Here is a 15,722-nt window from a genome sequence, read left to right on the forward strand (position 1 = left end):
TATTCCCTAACCAGGCCCATGCAAGACTTGAGAGAGATTTGATTAATTTTGAACATAGTCTGCTTTTGTTGCGCATCACCTTAATAAGCAAATTAAATATGTATATTGATGAACTTCAGTCCTACTCCTCCAGTTTCATTCTTCTTGTCTAAATGCACATGGATCAGTGTCATTCGAGGCATCTGTTTGTTTTTGATCAAAATGGACTGGCCTGCATCTGCTGTGTACGCACATGTGCATGTGGATAAAGGGAGAAAAACTTTTCCCATTTTCAGCTTAGGCTGAAATTCAATCAAAGTGGAATGTGCTTTGTCCTTAACCTTGTGTCACAAATTTAAAATCTAGTCTTTTGTTGTTTATTGGGTACAAGTATCCAGTTAAACAGTTCATGAAATTCACAGAAAGTGTTGTGAGGATGGGTGGTATGGAAGCTGCTTTGGTGTTTTGTTTGGTTTTGTTGGCTGTTTTTTTTTTTGGCTGCTGTCTGACGTTCCTGTTGTCTCACAGCCTGAAATCTGAGAAGCTTTTAGAGCCTGGAACAGTGGTGACTCTGCAGTCAGGCACTGCCACAACTGAGATTGACTTGTAATCAGCCCAGGTGTTGCTTGGTGTCCTTGTCAGATGTGATATACAGCCTAAAGGTCATTTGGGGAGAGAGATCTATAATAACATACCTCTACTGTTGTCTTTGTCTCCCTAGTCCTCCTGTATGAGAAATATTTGTGGTCATCTTTTTTGTTGCATTTGTGCTACACATGGGAAATAATAAGGCTGTTTGGCATTTTAAGTTCAGTTTCAGTTGGTATGATTTAAAAGCACTGCACAGAATTGTGAACACCCTTGCCATCCTGTGTAAGATTAATGTTATTATTTTATTTACATGTATCACTTGGCATATTGCCAAGTTACAGAAAAAAACCCATAGCAGTTAAACTGGGTTTCTCTCATTTAAGACCATAAGCCAGACCTTCTTTGTATTACTAATTCATGCTGGACTACAAATGCATAATGAATCATTTCCTACAGAAAACAAGAACAAATCACAAGTCTATATATCTTTTTTACACAAATGACCCAAGTTCCTCCCTATTCTCCTTTTCATCATTAACAGACACTGTTTAATATCATGATACTGAGAACATCAACCCATTTGTATGTTATTGGTGGGTTTATAAGAGGAACGTCTCCATTTTCATTCAATACTCTTGAAAACACATTTACGTGAAAATATATGATCTCCTCTGAGCAAATATTGACTTTGTCATCCTCTTGAAGGTGAAGTTACACTCTTCCCCTCCAGAGCCAATCATGTTCAAGGATAAACAATCCAACTCTGAATGGATTAGCTCACCTAAAATCCAAAGGATGTCAGCCTTTCAAAATAAGATGGTAATTAGCATAACTCATAGTACAAGAATTATATTTAATTCTTGCACCCCTAGTGTTCAAAATGAGAGATGTCTACAGTGATGAAGTTTCTGACTGCCATTGAATGGGATTATTATTCTTTCTACAGTATTATTACTGTTATGTTTTTTATGGTAAATTCCTTTTCCATTTTAAAGCTAATCTAATTTCCAGCATATAAAATAAACAATTGTAATAATGCACTTGCACTTTGATTTCCATCAAGAGGGTCTTTAATGCAGTTAATGCAGTTAATAACAAAATATAAGCTACAAAGTCACCTGAAAAATAACATACATGTATTTTAACTATGCATGCCAATAGCATAAACACAGTGTTCAACATTCAGCCAAGACAAATCATAACAGAGAGGGGAAAAAAACATTAACTCAGAGAAAAGGTTTGCATAGATAAGAAAAAAATCAAACATTTTGCCACAAAATATAAAAATCACAGAAAAAAAGTTTACTCTTTAAAAAGTGACAGATAAATTTCACATATCAGATCAGAATTCACAACGGGCAATGACAATGTCTTAGAAATAATTCTAAGAAAAGTGGCAAGGAATGGTGTCAAGTTAAGAGTGGCATTCATTAACCTCCCTCATATTTCATCCTTACCCTTCAATGAAAGTGCACATTGCAAGAGCATTATGCAGTCCCCACAGGACATGCAGTTGAAAGTTAACACACTTTCTTCAGTAAACAATCATTTCATTTTCCGTTCAGAAGTCAAAGATACACAAAAGTGCTATTTTATCTGAAAAGGCATGCATCCTCCACACCCATTTCCAAAAATAGTTGTTCAGAGGCCAGGGCAGGTTTTCTACAAACTTACCCAGACTCCCATGCCCATCCTAAACTGGAGTCTGGTCTCAAGCGCTTAGTGCCCTTCTCAACATTTACAATCATCTTAATTCAAAAGGTGCTGAGCCCTATACAAAAGAAATATTCACAATCAAAACCAGAAATGGGCAGAAGACTAACCACCACACACATATCTGCTTAGTGCAGCTTGAGTTTTTAATGTGTAAAAAAAACATTGATTTATGGTGTATGCAGCAGGATACCACAGGAAAAAGTGTGTATTCCTCTGTATATATCAATTTATGATATCAAAGTCCATGATGTAGGAGACCTGATAATGCATAAAAAGTTTTATTTTAGACACTGAAATCAGTTGATTGTAGATAGCTTAAAGATAGACTCCAGTGAAATCTGGTGAAAATGTGGGGACAAAGTTTATTTCAAAGCAACACAGAGGTTCTTACCATTAAATTAGGATATTGCAGGCCCATAAACACTTTTAAAATAATTCTGGCTTTAAATATTTGTTATCCTTGTTATCTTTAGGGACTAGGACATAAGATATCAGGAATCTGTCCAATGTTTAAATAATAAATAGTAAAGGTGGGAGTAAGGCCAGTAAGTACCCCAGTCACATCATCAAGTCATGGCAATCGAGAGTGGCTCCTGACAAAAATGAGGTAGTGACTAAGTGGCATACAGACACAGACCAGCAGACAACAAACAAATGATGTTTTGGTTTTTACCCAACCATGGGGATTGGTGTAACTTTTAAAATTATTTTGTCTCCAGTATTTTTGTTTGTTGTTTTGTGTGGGGAAACCTGTGAAGAGGAACTGATAATTAGTCAAATAATTAGCTAGCTAATTTAGTTGGTGAGATAAACAAGCAACCAAACCAAATCAAAACAGAGATTTGGTTAACATTTACTGTAAATATAAACCTGATGCTCACATCTGGACAAAGAGGTTTATTATCCTCATGGGTCTGAACAGCTTCAGAGTGACAGCAACCATCTGAAGGATTAGAGAGGGATCCCTCTAAGCGCAGTGTTTCTCAATCCTACTCCTGGAGCCCCCCTGTCCTGCATATCTTCTATCTATCTTTGCTCCAAACACACCTGATTAGTGTGATTAACATGCTCTTGATTAAATCAGGTATGCTCAGCTAATCAAAAGTGCCACTGATGAGTTCAGTCAGGTAGGTAGAGCAGGGAGAGATGGAAAACCTGCGGAGCAGGGGGGCCCCAGGAGCAGGATTGACAATCAGTGCTCTAAGGTAAAACAGACAGTGGTTTGGCTGAAATACGATCCAGATTTGTTTACTATCCTTTTCCCAGGTTATTTTTTAACATATTGTTACTCTGCATAAGTAGTTACCTAGATAGCTAGTATGGTGGCAAGATGCCAAACCTTTGTAGTTAGCTATTTATATTTGAAGCTAGTTGTATTTTTTTCCTAATTACCTACTACCTGACTCCATACTTGAATGGGGGTAATGTATCTTCATGTAGTTTTATCTTGCTTGTTAGCTACAGGTGTAGTCTTGCAAACTAAGCAACTGACAATCAAGGACAGGGTTTTGGGAGTTAGGAGAACCTGAGGCAGAAGTAAACAGCTACTAGCTATATGTCTTGATCTAACTAGCTAGTGCTACTTTTAAATGGCACAGCTATTGCCTAACTAACAGGCTAAATTTTCTAGACAGTGTGTATTCATCTAGTTTATTGAGCTAGCTAGCATTTCTTCACTCTAAGCTTTCCCCTTGCGCAAGCAAATTTAATTCATTTTACTAGCTCCAGTTGAGTCAAAGGTGGTGTAGCGATGAGCAATACTCAATATAGTAGTAGCTAGGGATATTGTTACTCATGAAGGTACTAGGTTTTAGATCCACATTGCTCTAAGCATATCAAATGGTATTTAGCTACACAACAGTTAATTTTTCTAAATTTATGTGGCTTCCACTAAACCACTGGTCATTAAGAATATTCATGGTTCAGGTGATATACTGGTGGTTTTAGGTAACACCATACACCAGTCCAAGCCTTACCACAGGTTGTCACATTTTCCTATTGGTAAAGAACCCAAATAGTGCCCTTACCTTTGGGTCCATTGAGAATAACATCAATGCCCTAAAATTTTGTGCCGTCAGGCTTCTTAGAACTCTTCAAGTGCCGTCTGAAATGTAGTTATTTAATGCCATTTGTATATGTTTTCCTAAAATAAAGGAATGCTAAGCCTGCTGTACTTTTACGTGGATACACTGAGGCTACCCAAACAGAATATCAGATTAAAGCCAATGCTTTTCACCGGAGTCCATCTTTAAATATTATATTTCAGTACACTTGTAACAAAGGTGCAATATTCCATGAAAGCTGTCAACTTTTAGTACACACCTCTCAGTATTTCATCTTGTGTAATTTTCATGTGCACACCCTTTCCCACGCCTTGCCAAATTGCAGAGAATTCCACTAAAATAACATTCTCAAACAAACAAAACAAATATTTAAAACAACATATTAATCAAATGCTAAAATCAGCTGTCTTGGTTGAAATCTTAGGGACAGAAGTGAATGAGGAAATTGCAGTCAGACAGTACAGCTAACTGTAAGTTATACTTTGAAGGCAATTGGTACTGTTACATCATTGCCCTCTAAAGTTAAAGTTTCTATATATGACAAACAGACTTCATTAGCACAGAATGAATTATTGTTCCTAAAGCTGACTATGCAATGCTTACAAAAAAAAACAAAAATATTGACAGCATTCTCTACTGTCATACTTGAACTACCACCCATACTCCATACAAGAATCTTTCTTAGTAGTTTGACTTAAAGAATATTACAATAATGTACACCACATTAACACCTAATATCTCTAAATAATTAAAACTTAAAATACCCTTCTCATAACACTCATGAGCATATGCACAGCCAACCAGTTGAACAGTGAATCACTGAAACACAAATTCTTCAAAATAACTCCCTTGTCTGGTGCATCTACCCATTGTTGCAGAGAAAATGATCACAGCTTAAAAAGAGTAATCAACAATATCATTCTTACGATTCTATATTTCTACATGCCTTTTAAGACGGAGTTATATAAAAGCACACAGTTCTGTAAGGAGTCCCTGGCTTTGATGCTAAAGGGTTTCACAGCCCTGAAATTTAGCACTCAACTGTCCCACCAGGCTTTATTCTACTAAGGCCAATTTCACCCCTCATCCTGATAAGGTGATCAGGGCGGGACTTAGTCCACAGTGAACCCGAACAGAGCCTGGGACACCTGTCATACAGCAGCATAAGACAATACTAATACATTAGCCTCAAAGCAAATTTCTTTCAATCACGCTCCACTCTTCATATTACCTTCCGGCTGTCACAAACATAGAACGTAGTTTCAAGTAAACAGAAGCTATGAAAAACTAATCTTTTACCAGGTTTCTGGTATTCCTTGCAAAAACACACATTATTGCACAATGTAGCTAACAATTATTTACACATGGTGAGAACTGACGTCTTGGAAAAGAAGGATGCTGTACAATTAAAACAATTAAAATTAAATTTTTTTTCAAAAACATACCAGCATACTGTTTATGCAGGAATCATTATGGCTACATTAGATAAAAATAATATTCCTTTGTCTTACATGCTCAACACTCGGTGGTCCAATTCCATTGTTAGAGCTCTTTTTGCAAATAGTTTACAGAGTGGCAGCCATTATCTCATGACATCTCCAATATCACAATCTCATTCATTGTTTTTATATCTGTAAGTATTACATTAAAGACCTTTTCATAAGAAGTTTTGGTATTTTTATTTTTAATGAAATATTTCATTTAATAGGAGGTAGGCAATCTTAATAGCCCAGTGTTTAAGCAGCCATTTCAGTGTTAATGATGCCTACTTACCCATTCTATATTCGAGGTAGCCTACATACAGTAGTATTTATTACCTCCAACCTATATAACAGACATCCACAGATATGGTCTTCATTGTTTTATACTGTAACGGTAAGGCATATCCAAAGTACTATGTAATTTAAGCAACAAACAGAAACATGAGAATTTAACATGTGAAAAGTAGAAAATATACTATTTAAATTTTAAATTCACTCACTCCAATAACAATATGGTGGAGTTCATTATGTGCACGGTTTTATGTCTTTTTAATGTCACCCTGCAATGAATGAAGTGAACTGTAAACAGTGATCTTTACCGCATTAGTGTTGTGTTACTAAAAGTCCCTGACTAATTCCACAGTATTGTTAGAATTGCATGGTAGAATGGAGTATCAAGTGGATGAACGAATGGCTACAGAGATGCACGGCCTGATGCACTCATTAGTTGGCTACACAACAAGACACATGTGTGCTACATATGCCTTCATATTCCTGTTATAGGTGGCACGTGGCATTTTTTTTCCTGAAACGTGACAAATTTTCCGGTTATTTCGGAAGCCTGAGGCAAATTAAAGCGTTGAACTACATGAAATTTATAAAAAAATAAAATATAGCCTTAAAACGGAGAACCTGAAACGGTGCCTATAAATGCAATTTAGAAATTCTGTACGTTGTAATAGGAAGATCACTTGAACCATTGTCTATACAGCAGCACGTGTTGTGTGTTACATAAGAGGTCGAAACTGCCCAATGAAACGGCGGACCTGTGAAAAGTCTGTCATGGTCATTATACAGCAATTTTAAATTCTAAATGTTCCATCTCGACATACCTACTATGCGTTCTCCACCTGTGGGGATGTCATCTGTCATTCAAATCGTGTAGAGAAACGTCAGAAGAAAGGAAAGAACATGATGTACCCCAGCACGGGAACCCCAAAGGCAGCCAATCAGAATTACAATTAAATATATTTGTAACGCGTACATTTCAGTGAATGTTTGTTGTGTGTTTTGCACACAAAATACCCATGTATCCTCGTGAAAAGAACATGCTAAATGAAGTGAATCCAGCCGTTTTCCCATTCTCTTGGGGGAGATATTTTAAACCTGTGGCGTCGCACTTTATAATTATTTCCATTATTGTTGTCCCAAAACTCATTGTCGCCGACACAGTACTTTATTGCAAACTGCAATGTACCTTCACTTTCCAAAAATGTCGGGGTGATGATCTTAAAGCTGAATTTGTCTGTTAACCCATCGCTGGAGTTTGGGACGTACGAAGCAAGAACATCTAAAAACGTTATCCAGTTATTTAGCGTGTACCTTAAAAATACGCTTTTCTCAAAAGCCAGGTTTAATACTCTGACAAATCCTGACAGACAAAATTCGTCAGTTTCAACACATTCCAACATCACCTTTAATTCTTGCACTTTCTCTAAGAATCCTGGTAAATTACCGGGATTAATGAATTGAGCTTCCATAAATACCGATTGTGTAGGAATTCTTGGAAACTTGTCGAAGTTGCTCAAATGGATTGTGTTTCCTCTCCTGAATTTATCTAATACCCGCTGCGGTACCTCTGGCATGTCGGCGTCACAAAAGTGCTTCACTGAGGTAAGCTCCAGCCCCAAAGAATCGGCGAATCTGACCTTTTTGTTACTAGTTGGGCTTCGACTTCTGGCTATTTCAAGCTTTGCTCTTTCTGTTGGGGTCGGTAGTGATTTGCATCTCCTTCGCAAGGTTGGACTTTGCGGAGGTTTCAAAAAGCACTCTCTGCCTCTCGGTCTCTCTTCCACCACATGATTGTCAAGGTCCGATTCACCAGGACCGTCTGCTTCTTCGTCTCCGTCCTCTTTCCACTGGTTAGCTGCTGCCAAGCCCCCAAACAGACCAGCCATGCAGCTGTAATTCTTCGGGATGCAGGTCTTTGGAGGCAGCATGACAACAATCGAGTGCACCGTTTCGTTTTCCATAGAAGGTTTACGTCTTCAAGATGAATCTTGACGTTTTCTGAAGAGTTGGGAGGAAAGACGCCGTCAGTTGTCTGGCTTCAACACATGGTGTGGGCTGTGGTCTAAAGCATGACACTGCGGATATCTAAACCAATCTTAGCCCGCGCGACTGGCGCATCACGAAAGGGTAGAGGGGGGGTACACACCTCTCAAACCATTCCGTAATAATGTATTCACTCGAGGTAAAACGCGAGGTACACAGTGTTCAGACGAATGTAACACAATTGTCTTAGCAATTCACCCGCCCTGTACAGTATGGTGTACAGGTATTCTAAAATCGTTCTTTGTATTTTTTTAAGGAGGATGATGATTTTTTTTCTGAATGACTATTCGTTAACTGTATCTTTAAATGAAACCATGAAACGCTCAACATTCTTTATTAGACTCCAGGCAAACTCCTTGTGAACAATTTTGATCCCTGTTGCCTTTATCATGAGCTTGCGAATCTAAAATTGCAGTCCTATTAAACTGCCGTCTGTCTTATAGTAGAATAAATGCATGTATATATTTTGGATTGGCCCATGTGGTTAGGCTAATAATATGTTTGCTCCAGTGGCATTAAGTGGTCACTCCTCTCTAAACACTGGGTATTCAAATGTGAATGTTGCCCGAAAAAAAAAAAATTCAGGGTCTATATCGTGTGCCCATTTTTGTGGCAGTGTAGCATAGTGGTAAGGAGCAGGGAATGATTAATACAAATAGTTGCAGATGTTGAGCTGCATAGCTATCTTCTAAATAGGCCTTTGACCAAATAAGAAATAATATTGGCAAGTCAGCATTTGTTTTTCCTTTTTTGTGCAAAACATTATGGCTGGTACTGGTAGAAACTTTTTTTCTGCAAAACAAGATATTAGATATGTTTTAGAAATCAATAATATTGTCAGCTTTGAACTACCTTTAAGTATTCAAAGTCTAAATTTATGTTTACAAGTTTACATAATTCACATTTGTGTAGATAAGATAAAAATAGTTAAAACAGATTTATTTATAGTTTCACATTCTTGTGATCTCATGGGTTCCAGTGGGCAAGTGGTAGGTAATTGAATTCTGTGACATAAATTTAATGTATCTTGCTGTGATGGTGATGTTAGCCTTGATAAAATCTTCTGTCAAGAAAATAAACAATTTAGTAATGTTAAATGCTAGAAACAGGAATGATAGCCATGAATGAAGAAGTCACTGTCAGAGAAACAAGTATAGGCCTGCTGCAAAGAGTCCTATAGCATAGTTAAATATGAAGAAGCACACCATATGTTTGATTTGTGCTAAATGTAGAAATACTGTAATTCACAGCAAATTCATCCTGCTAGTGTCTTCAATATAGCTTATGATTTTCAGATACAGGACCTTTTTATCTGATTTTCACTTTCCACTAGCAATACTAAAATGGCACATTACCAATCTCTGTTGCCTAAACTATCTTGTTAAAATGAAGTATTTTCAGACAGCAAATTCAGAACAATATCAAAGCTATCTGAAATTGACACAATAGTAAAAAATTCTGTAGAAATCAAATTTGCAAGCTTTGACATTTTAATCACATACTCTATACCTGTCCAAAACAGGTACATTCAGGACAGAGGAGCAGGCTAATAGTATTCCTTGGCTATTAAGATATGTCTTGTAATTTAGCTATGTGAGGCAATTAATCCATCTGACTCATTTAATACATATTCCTAGCATATCATATAAGTTGGAAAACCCGGTATTCAGTATGGATATTACATTGGCTAGGGAATTTAATTGTTTAATGTCAATTGTTTTATTTTTGTGATAACTGTATTGGTAATGCATGGTAAGGCATATTTAATACATAGCTACTGTCGTTAGCTAATATAAACAGAGTATCTGCATAACAGAAAATACTTAAGATTTACACCGATTTTATACCAGTAAAACTACTGTTGGGTTCACATGTTGTTATTCTCATCACCAACCAAAGAAGGATAAATGGTTAGTTATGCATTGGGCAGAATATATTTATCCCCTTGCAACTGTTAACACTACAGTTACTAACAGCAGTTTAAGCTTATTGTGAGGAGTGAAGTTGACAAGAGAGTGAACTATGACAGAGAAAAAAATCATTTGAATGATGAGGCACAGCTGCAGCCTGTCCACCAATGGTAAACATCTACTGTACATCACTGAGCTGGCACTGGTGCTAGAACAGTGTCAAGTCCTACATGATAAGGTCTTGCTCTACATGATAACTACTCTGTGCATATTACCACAACAGAACCAGGACTTACTGGAGTTGTACTGGCAGACATTAAAAAGACAAAAACAATCAATTAAAGATTTAGATGTCTGGGACATTTCATTTTATTGCAGTGAGTAATAGGCCATGTCTTTTTAATGTCAATTTAGTTTACAGTAAACTCCATTTGCATCATTTATACAAACGGCACTACACGATTATGTTATGACACAGAAACCAGATTTACCAAGAGATAGATAAGGTAGTGAGAATGACTGAGAAAATGACTGTGCTGCAGCAAAGCAAAAAAAAAAGTATAAATGTCTCTTAGTTTATGATGTTGAAGATCTATTTATTTTATCCTTTCTGTTTGCGTTGTCTCATTCATCCTGCAGCTAAATGACCACCTGTTTCAAAATGCATCTTGCCCTTTTCTATGACCTCTTATTCTCAAAGCATGACACAGTGCATATCACAATATTTAAGGTTACTGTTGTACTTAATGTATAAGTATACCTAAATGTACAATTATTTATTCTGCATTAATACCATAGGAATACTTGATTTAATTTCATATTTATGTTTCATTTTTAGCAGGGGAGATTCAATTTCAAACATGCACAGGAGCATAACCTCTGCTTCTAACATTATGTCTAGGGGACAATAAGATTAAATTTCAGGAATGCATTGGAAAGGCAGAAAATGTCACAATTAATTCTCAGATAGGGTCAGTGTGCAAGATGTCATCCCTGTTAGTATGCTGTTGTTTATGCTGGACATGATATGTAGCTATGATTACTTGTAAATTGCTTGTACCTTGACTTCACCACATTTTCATGTCTTAATTTAGATCGTAACATGCAGTGAAGACCCTCACTTACATCGCAGAAATACCTTGACATATGGATGCCACTTTTCCACACTCTCTTTCCACACGCTTTTCAAATATCTTACATGACAATGTAAGATGGCAAATTCTGAGAGAACAATACATCTTTTCTATTAAATTAATGCACAATTTAAAAATGCCTCTTCAGTACAAATATATGTATGCTTGCTTGAATTCTGTTGTATACATACTAGACCAAAATTAAATTACGGCAATAATTTAATATTGCCGTATATTCTACATTACTTATTGTATAATCTACATTTTGTCATTTAGCAGGCACCCTTCTCCTGATTGACTTCCAATGTGCAAATACAAAGCACATTTACCAACTAGTACAAAACAGTGCAAAAAACAAGGAAATGTACATGATAATACAAAAATGAAACGTGGTTGTTATGAGAATGAAAAAATACAAACAAAACTACAATATAGTGTATAAAAACTGCATATAAGGAGGAATAGATCACACTAGGGTAAGGGAAATGTGGTCTTAATATGAAGGCTGCATTTGTTTTAAGCTGTGTAAACTTTTCAAAAAAAATAAAATAAATAAAAACTATGCTATTGACATAACCATCTGTATGCATGTGTCGTCACATGCCCCTTTGACTGCCACTTGTTTAGAGGTCATGTGATGTCATCTGAGCAGACCACTTGCTGGAACTCTGTGGTGTGGTTGTCATGGCAACGCCATACCAACAGTTCTTACTTCGTGAGCTATGAGTAGATAAGCTAAGTTAATCACTCCATTGGTTTAGACTAGTTTTTTTTTTTTATGAGTGTCAGCATGCTAGCTATCAATTTACTGTATGTACTGCGCATTTATATAGCTGAAGTACAGTAGCTAGCTAACTAACAAACAAAGTAGGTAACCAATGTCTTCACGTGTTAGACGCGCGTGCAAACTTAATTTGTTCTGGCGGTAAGTGTTTATTATTATTATTATTTTTTGTACTTAACTGGGTAGCTGGCTACTGATTGTATTTGGCTGTATATCCATAGTCGAATGGCTAATTTGTATTCAGTCACAACGACCGACAGATACATTTGCAAATATGTTTCACTCCCACTGGTTTTGTGTGATTGGCCGTACATTTTCACATCTGCAAAATAACTTATTTGCTTACTAATTGGTGCACTTGTTCTAACGTTATTTAGTCCACAGACTGAGACTTCTCTTTTGAAATTCTACTGACATTGGAAGCCAGCTATTGTGTCTAATGGACATATTCACGATGAGCGATTTGCCTCCAGTTTACGAAGAGACAGAGCAGAAAACAGAATTTGGCGTCTGTCGAACACCGGACAGGAAACATGCCGATGCACTTTTGCATATCAGCGAACAGAGTTTTGCGAAAGAAGATGATGCATTCGACTTACATGCAGGGTCTGGATGGGAAGACGCGGTGAGTAGCCTAATAGCACAATAAAAGCAAACACAGCTAGAAAGTGATAGAAAAGCTTGATTGTCAAGGCAGTGTAGTGTTGCTTGTCGGGATTTTCCGGATAATTTTCTTTGTGAAAATGGAACAAAGCATAAACCAAAAAGAGTAACGCAAATTCTTCATTCACATTAGTATACTTTTTGTACACTTACTGATTTTCTGTAGTGCTAATTGTGTGTCATTTTGTGTTTGGTGTATTGACAGATCCAGGGCTGGGGCATGTCATCCCCTCTCAGTTGCTTATTTCAAACGCAAAAAAAGGGTAAGAAGTCCAGGACTGCAGACAATGATTACCATTGTCTCCTTTGCATAGATGTTAACTTCTTAAAGCACTCAGAGTCTGACCACTCGGCAGATTCAACATGTGAGTCCACCAAAACAAACTGCAGTCCAGACAAAAATCATAAAGGCAAAAGCATCCCAGATGCTTTTCTGAAGGGACCTTCTAGACAGGCCTCTCCAGTTACAGAGCATCACACATTCAAACTCTTCGCAGAAGCAATAAACCAAGCTACCTCTGCTGACAAAACATATGAAGAGCCTGATCTGTGCACACTAAGAGAAACTTCACCCAAGTTGGCTTATGCATATGATCTTGTGAAGCAGTGTCCACTGATGGAAGAGAGAGTTAAAAATGTGACTATGATTTTTAACGGCTTCGCTGTCTTGCCACCTGTGAAAGCCGAAGATTCCAGTAATCTGAGAAGTCCCAATTTACTGAGGGGAACTGTTGCTACCTTTAATCCAATTGCAGCACACAGTATTAGAGGTGGGGGTGGATCACATGGTGTGTCTGCAACAGGGGATATGGCAGGTGTTGAGAGAATGTGGGAAATCACACCACAAACCCACACACACACTGTTGTGCCTGAATTCAGCCACAGATTTTTTACCTCGGAGCCTCAAGGTCCACCGTGTTGGCACTGGCCATCTCAGTCCAGTAAACACTCGCAGTCAGCTCTCAGTGTTCCAAACCCTAATAAATGTGATCTGCCCTTCAACATCGTTGGAGACTTGTTCCCACGAGCAGCAAACCCACTGCGAAAACATCTCAAGTATGATGACCTCAGCAAGATAACCTTTAAGAACAATCACAGCCACAAACTTTACATTGCACTCAAATCTAAAGGTTCAACGGAAGTGGAACCCCAGCTGCCTGTGCTGTTAGGGACCAGGGTTCCAATGCCAGCATCATCTCATCGTCTACTGTGAACATTCATGACTTGCCCCACTCTTTTTTGTGTACTCAATTTTGTGTACCTTGTTTTTTGATTTGTGATGAAACAGTACAACTGGATTACAGGTTGAAATGAAATCTTTCTGATCAAAACATCTGAAATCAAAGTAAAAATCTTAGGCCAGGATCATTTGTGTCAGAACATATTAGGTTTCAAACTGAAGCTGTGACCTGTGACAGGTATTCTTTCTTTGTGTAGCATACTTTATTTATGGATGGAAAATACATGCAACTAATTCTGACAGTCAAAAACTGAGTGAAGTGTACATGATGATCAGAGTTGGTAAGTCAAAATACTGATATTTTTATGAGGCAAGACTGGATTGATAGTCTTTATAACCAACCTCATTTTTGAAAGGCACTTAATCATGTGCTGCTGAGAAATCTTTTTGGTTGAGATATTCAAAGTTTCCTGTTACAAGACATTATAAACTAAAACAAATCTTTTGTAATTGCCAATATTCATCCTTACACCGTTTTAGTCGACATTTAGTCTTTAAGAGTCACAAGGAACTAGCCAACTACATAATGTAGGCTGCTAATATGACATTTTGCATTAGCTATTACTGTGGATATGGATTCCTTACTGCTCACTGAGTGTTCAACAAAATACTCAGGCTTTAGGTACAATGGAAGGATGCCTTCAAGTTAAGTTTCAGCAGGAGCAAGTAGTTTTATGCCAGTTCTCCTTGAGTAATTAAGTATATATATAACTGGTACAAGTTCAGCAACTGATAACCATCCTTAGACCATAAAATTACTTGGTAAAAATGTTTATTTCACCAACATTCTCTTGTGAGTTTAAACATGCCTGTGTGGACAGGATGGTATATGTTGTGTAAATTATTTTCTGCAGTATTTAAAAATGGAAATAGTCATTAGTGAGAACCTCTTAAAATGAATAAACTAGGACAAACATGAATGTGTAGTAATTGCAATGAATTGTTTCAACTGTTCTGGAACAGTAAGAAAATAACAGCTAGAGACAGAAAATAAAACATGGCTTTAACTTAGAACTTTATTCAAGCTGTGACACCAAGGAGAAATGTCAGTGCAGTACTGTCTTCATTATACTCTATAATATAGTGCAGGGTAAAGGTCAACTGAACTGCCATACCACTCATTCAGATAAATTCTATTACAATTGTTTACCTCATTGTAACAGACTGCAGTATTTTATTGTGAATGTGTTTTCCAGTTCTACAAGTTTTGTGTAGCATTTTCCCAAGTACTCAAATGAATAAATAATTTGAAGAGATGTAAACCATCATATTTGTTTGTAACTACAGCAATACTTTGCTACAACATACAAAATACAAAAACTACTGAATATGTTCCACAGAGTGGAAGAAAAATAATACAACTATTTTATATGCGTTTAGTATCAGCATGTACTGCATAGCTTTGGTAAATGAACATACAAGTTACAATCTATAATACGTATTGAAGTCTCAACATTTAAGCAACTTTGTGTAATCAGACTCAAGCTGAAAACAGAAATGCAACTAGGTTCTTGGCACAAACAGGAGTACATGCCCACAACAGGGAAAATAAAGCATTCTAAAGTATCAATCAATACATCTTCAAGTAAACGTTAATTTCTCAGCTAGACGTCTTCTAGCTTAAAAGCACAAAACAAAATGGAATTAAAACCATTGCAGGCTCTTCAGAACTACACATGTTGTCAAATGTAGTGTAATGTATCAGATTTTTCACTGAATTTTCTTAAACCATTTCATTCATTTTGAGTATGGCTTAAGGAGTACAAGCAAATATCAGTAACATGATCAATTACATAAACCATAACGTGAACGATTCTTGAAATTCAGA

General features: G+C 36.9%; 1 protein-coding gene across 1 annotated transcript; it reads right to left on the reverse strand.

Moving 5' to 3' along the window:
• Nucleotides 1–6,326: 6,326 nt before the first annotated feature.
• On the reverse strand, nucleotides 6,327–8,161 carry LOC118781564 (protein phosphatase 1 regulatory subunit 3E-like). The gene has a single exon (XM_036534518.1). The coding sequence runs from the start codon at nucleotides 8,080–8,082 to the stop codon at nucleotides 7,162–7,164; it is 921 nt and encodes a 306-aa protein (XP_036390411.1). The 5' UTR covers nucleotides 8,083–8,161; the 3' UTR covers nucleotides 6,327–7,161.
• Nucleotides 8,162–15,722: the final 7,561 nt, after the last annotated feature.

The sequence above is a fragment of the Megalops cyprinoides genome, chromosome 8 (assembly GCF_013368585.1).
Source record: "Megalops cyprinoides isolate fMegCyp1 chromosome 8, fMegCyp1.pri, whole genome shotgun sequence".
Classification (NCBI taxonomy): Eukaryota; Metazoa; Chordata; class Actinopteri; order Elopiformes; family Megalopidae; genus Megalops; species Megalops cyprinoides.

Excerpts from the sequence above, each read along its gene's own strand:
- LOC118781564 (XM_036534518.1), bottom strand. The coding sequence starts at position 8,082 with ATGGAAAACGAAACGGTGCACTCGATTGTTGTCATGCTGCCTCCAAAG.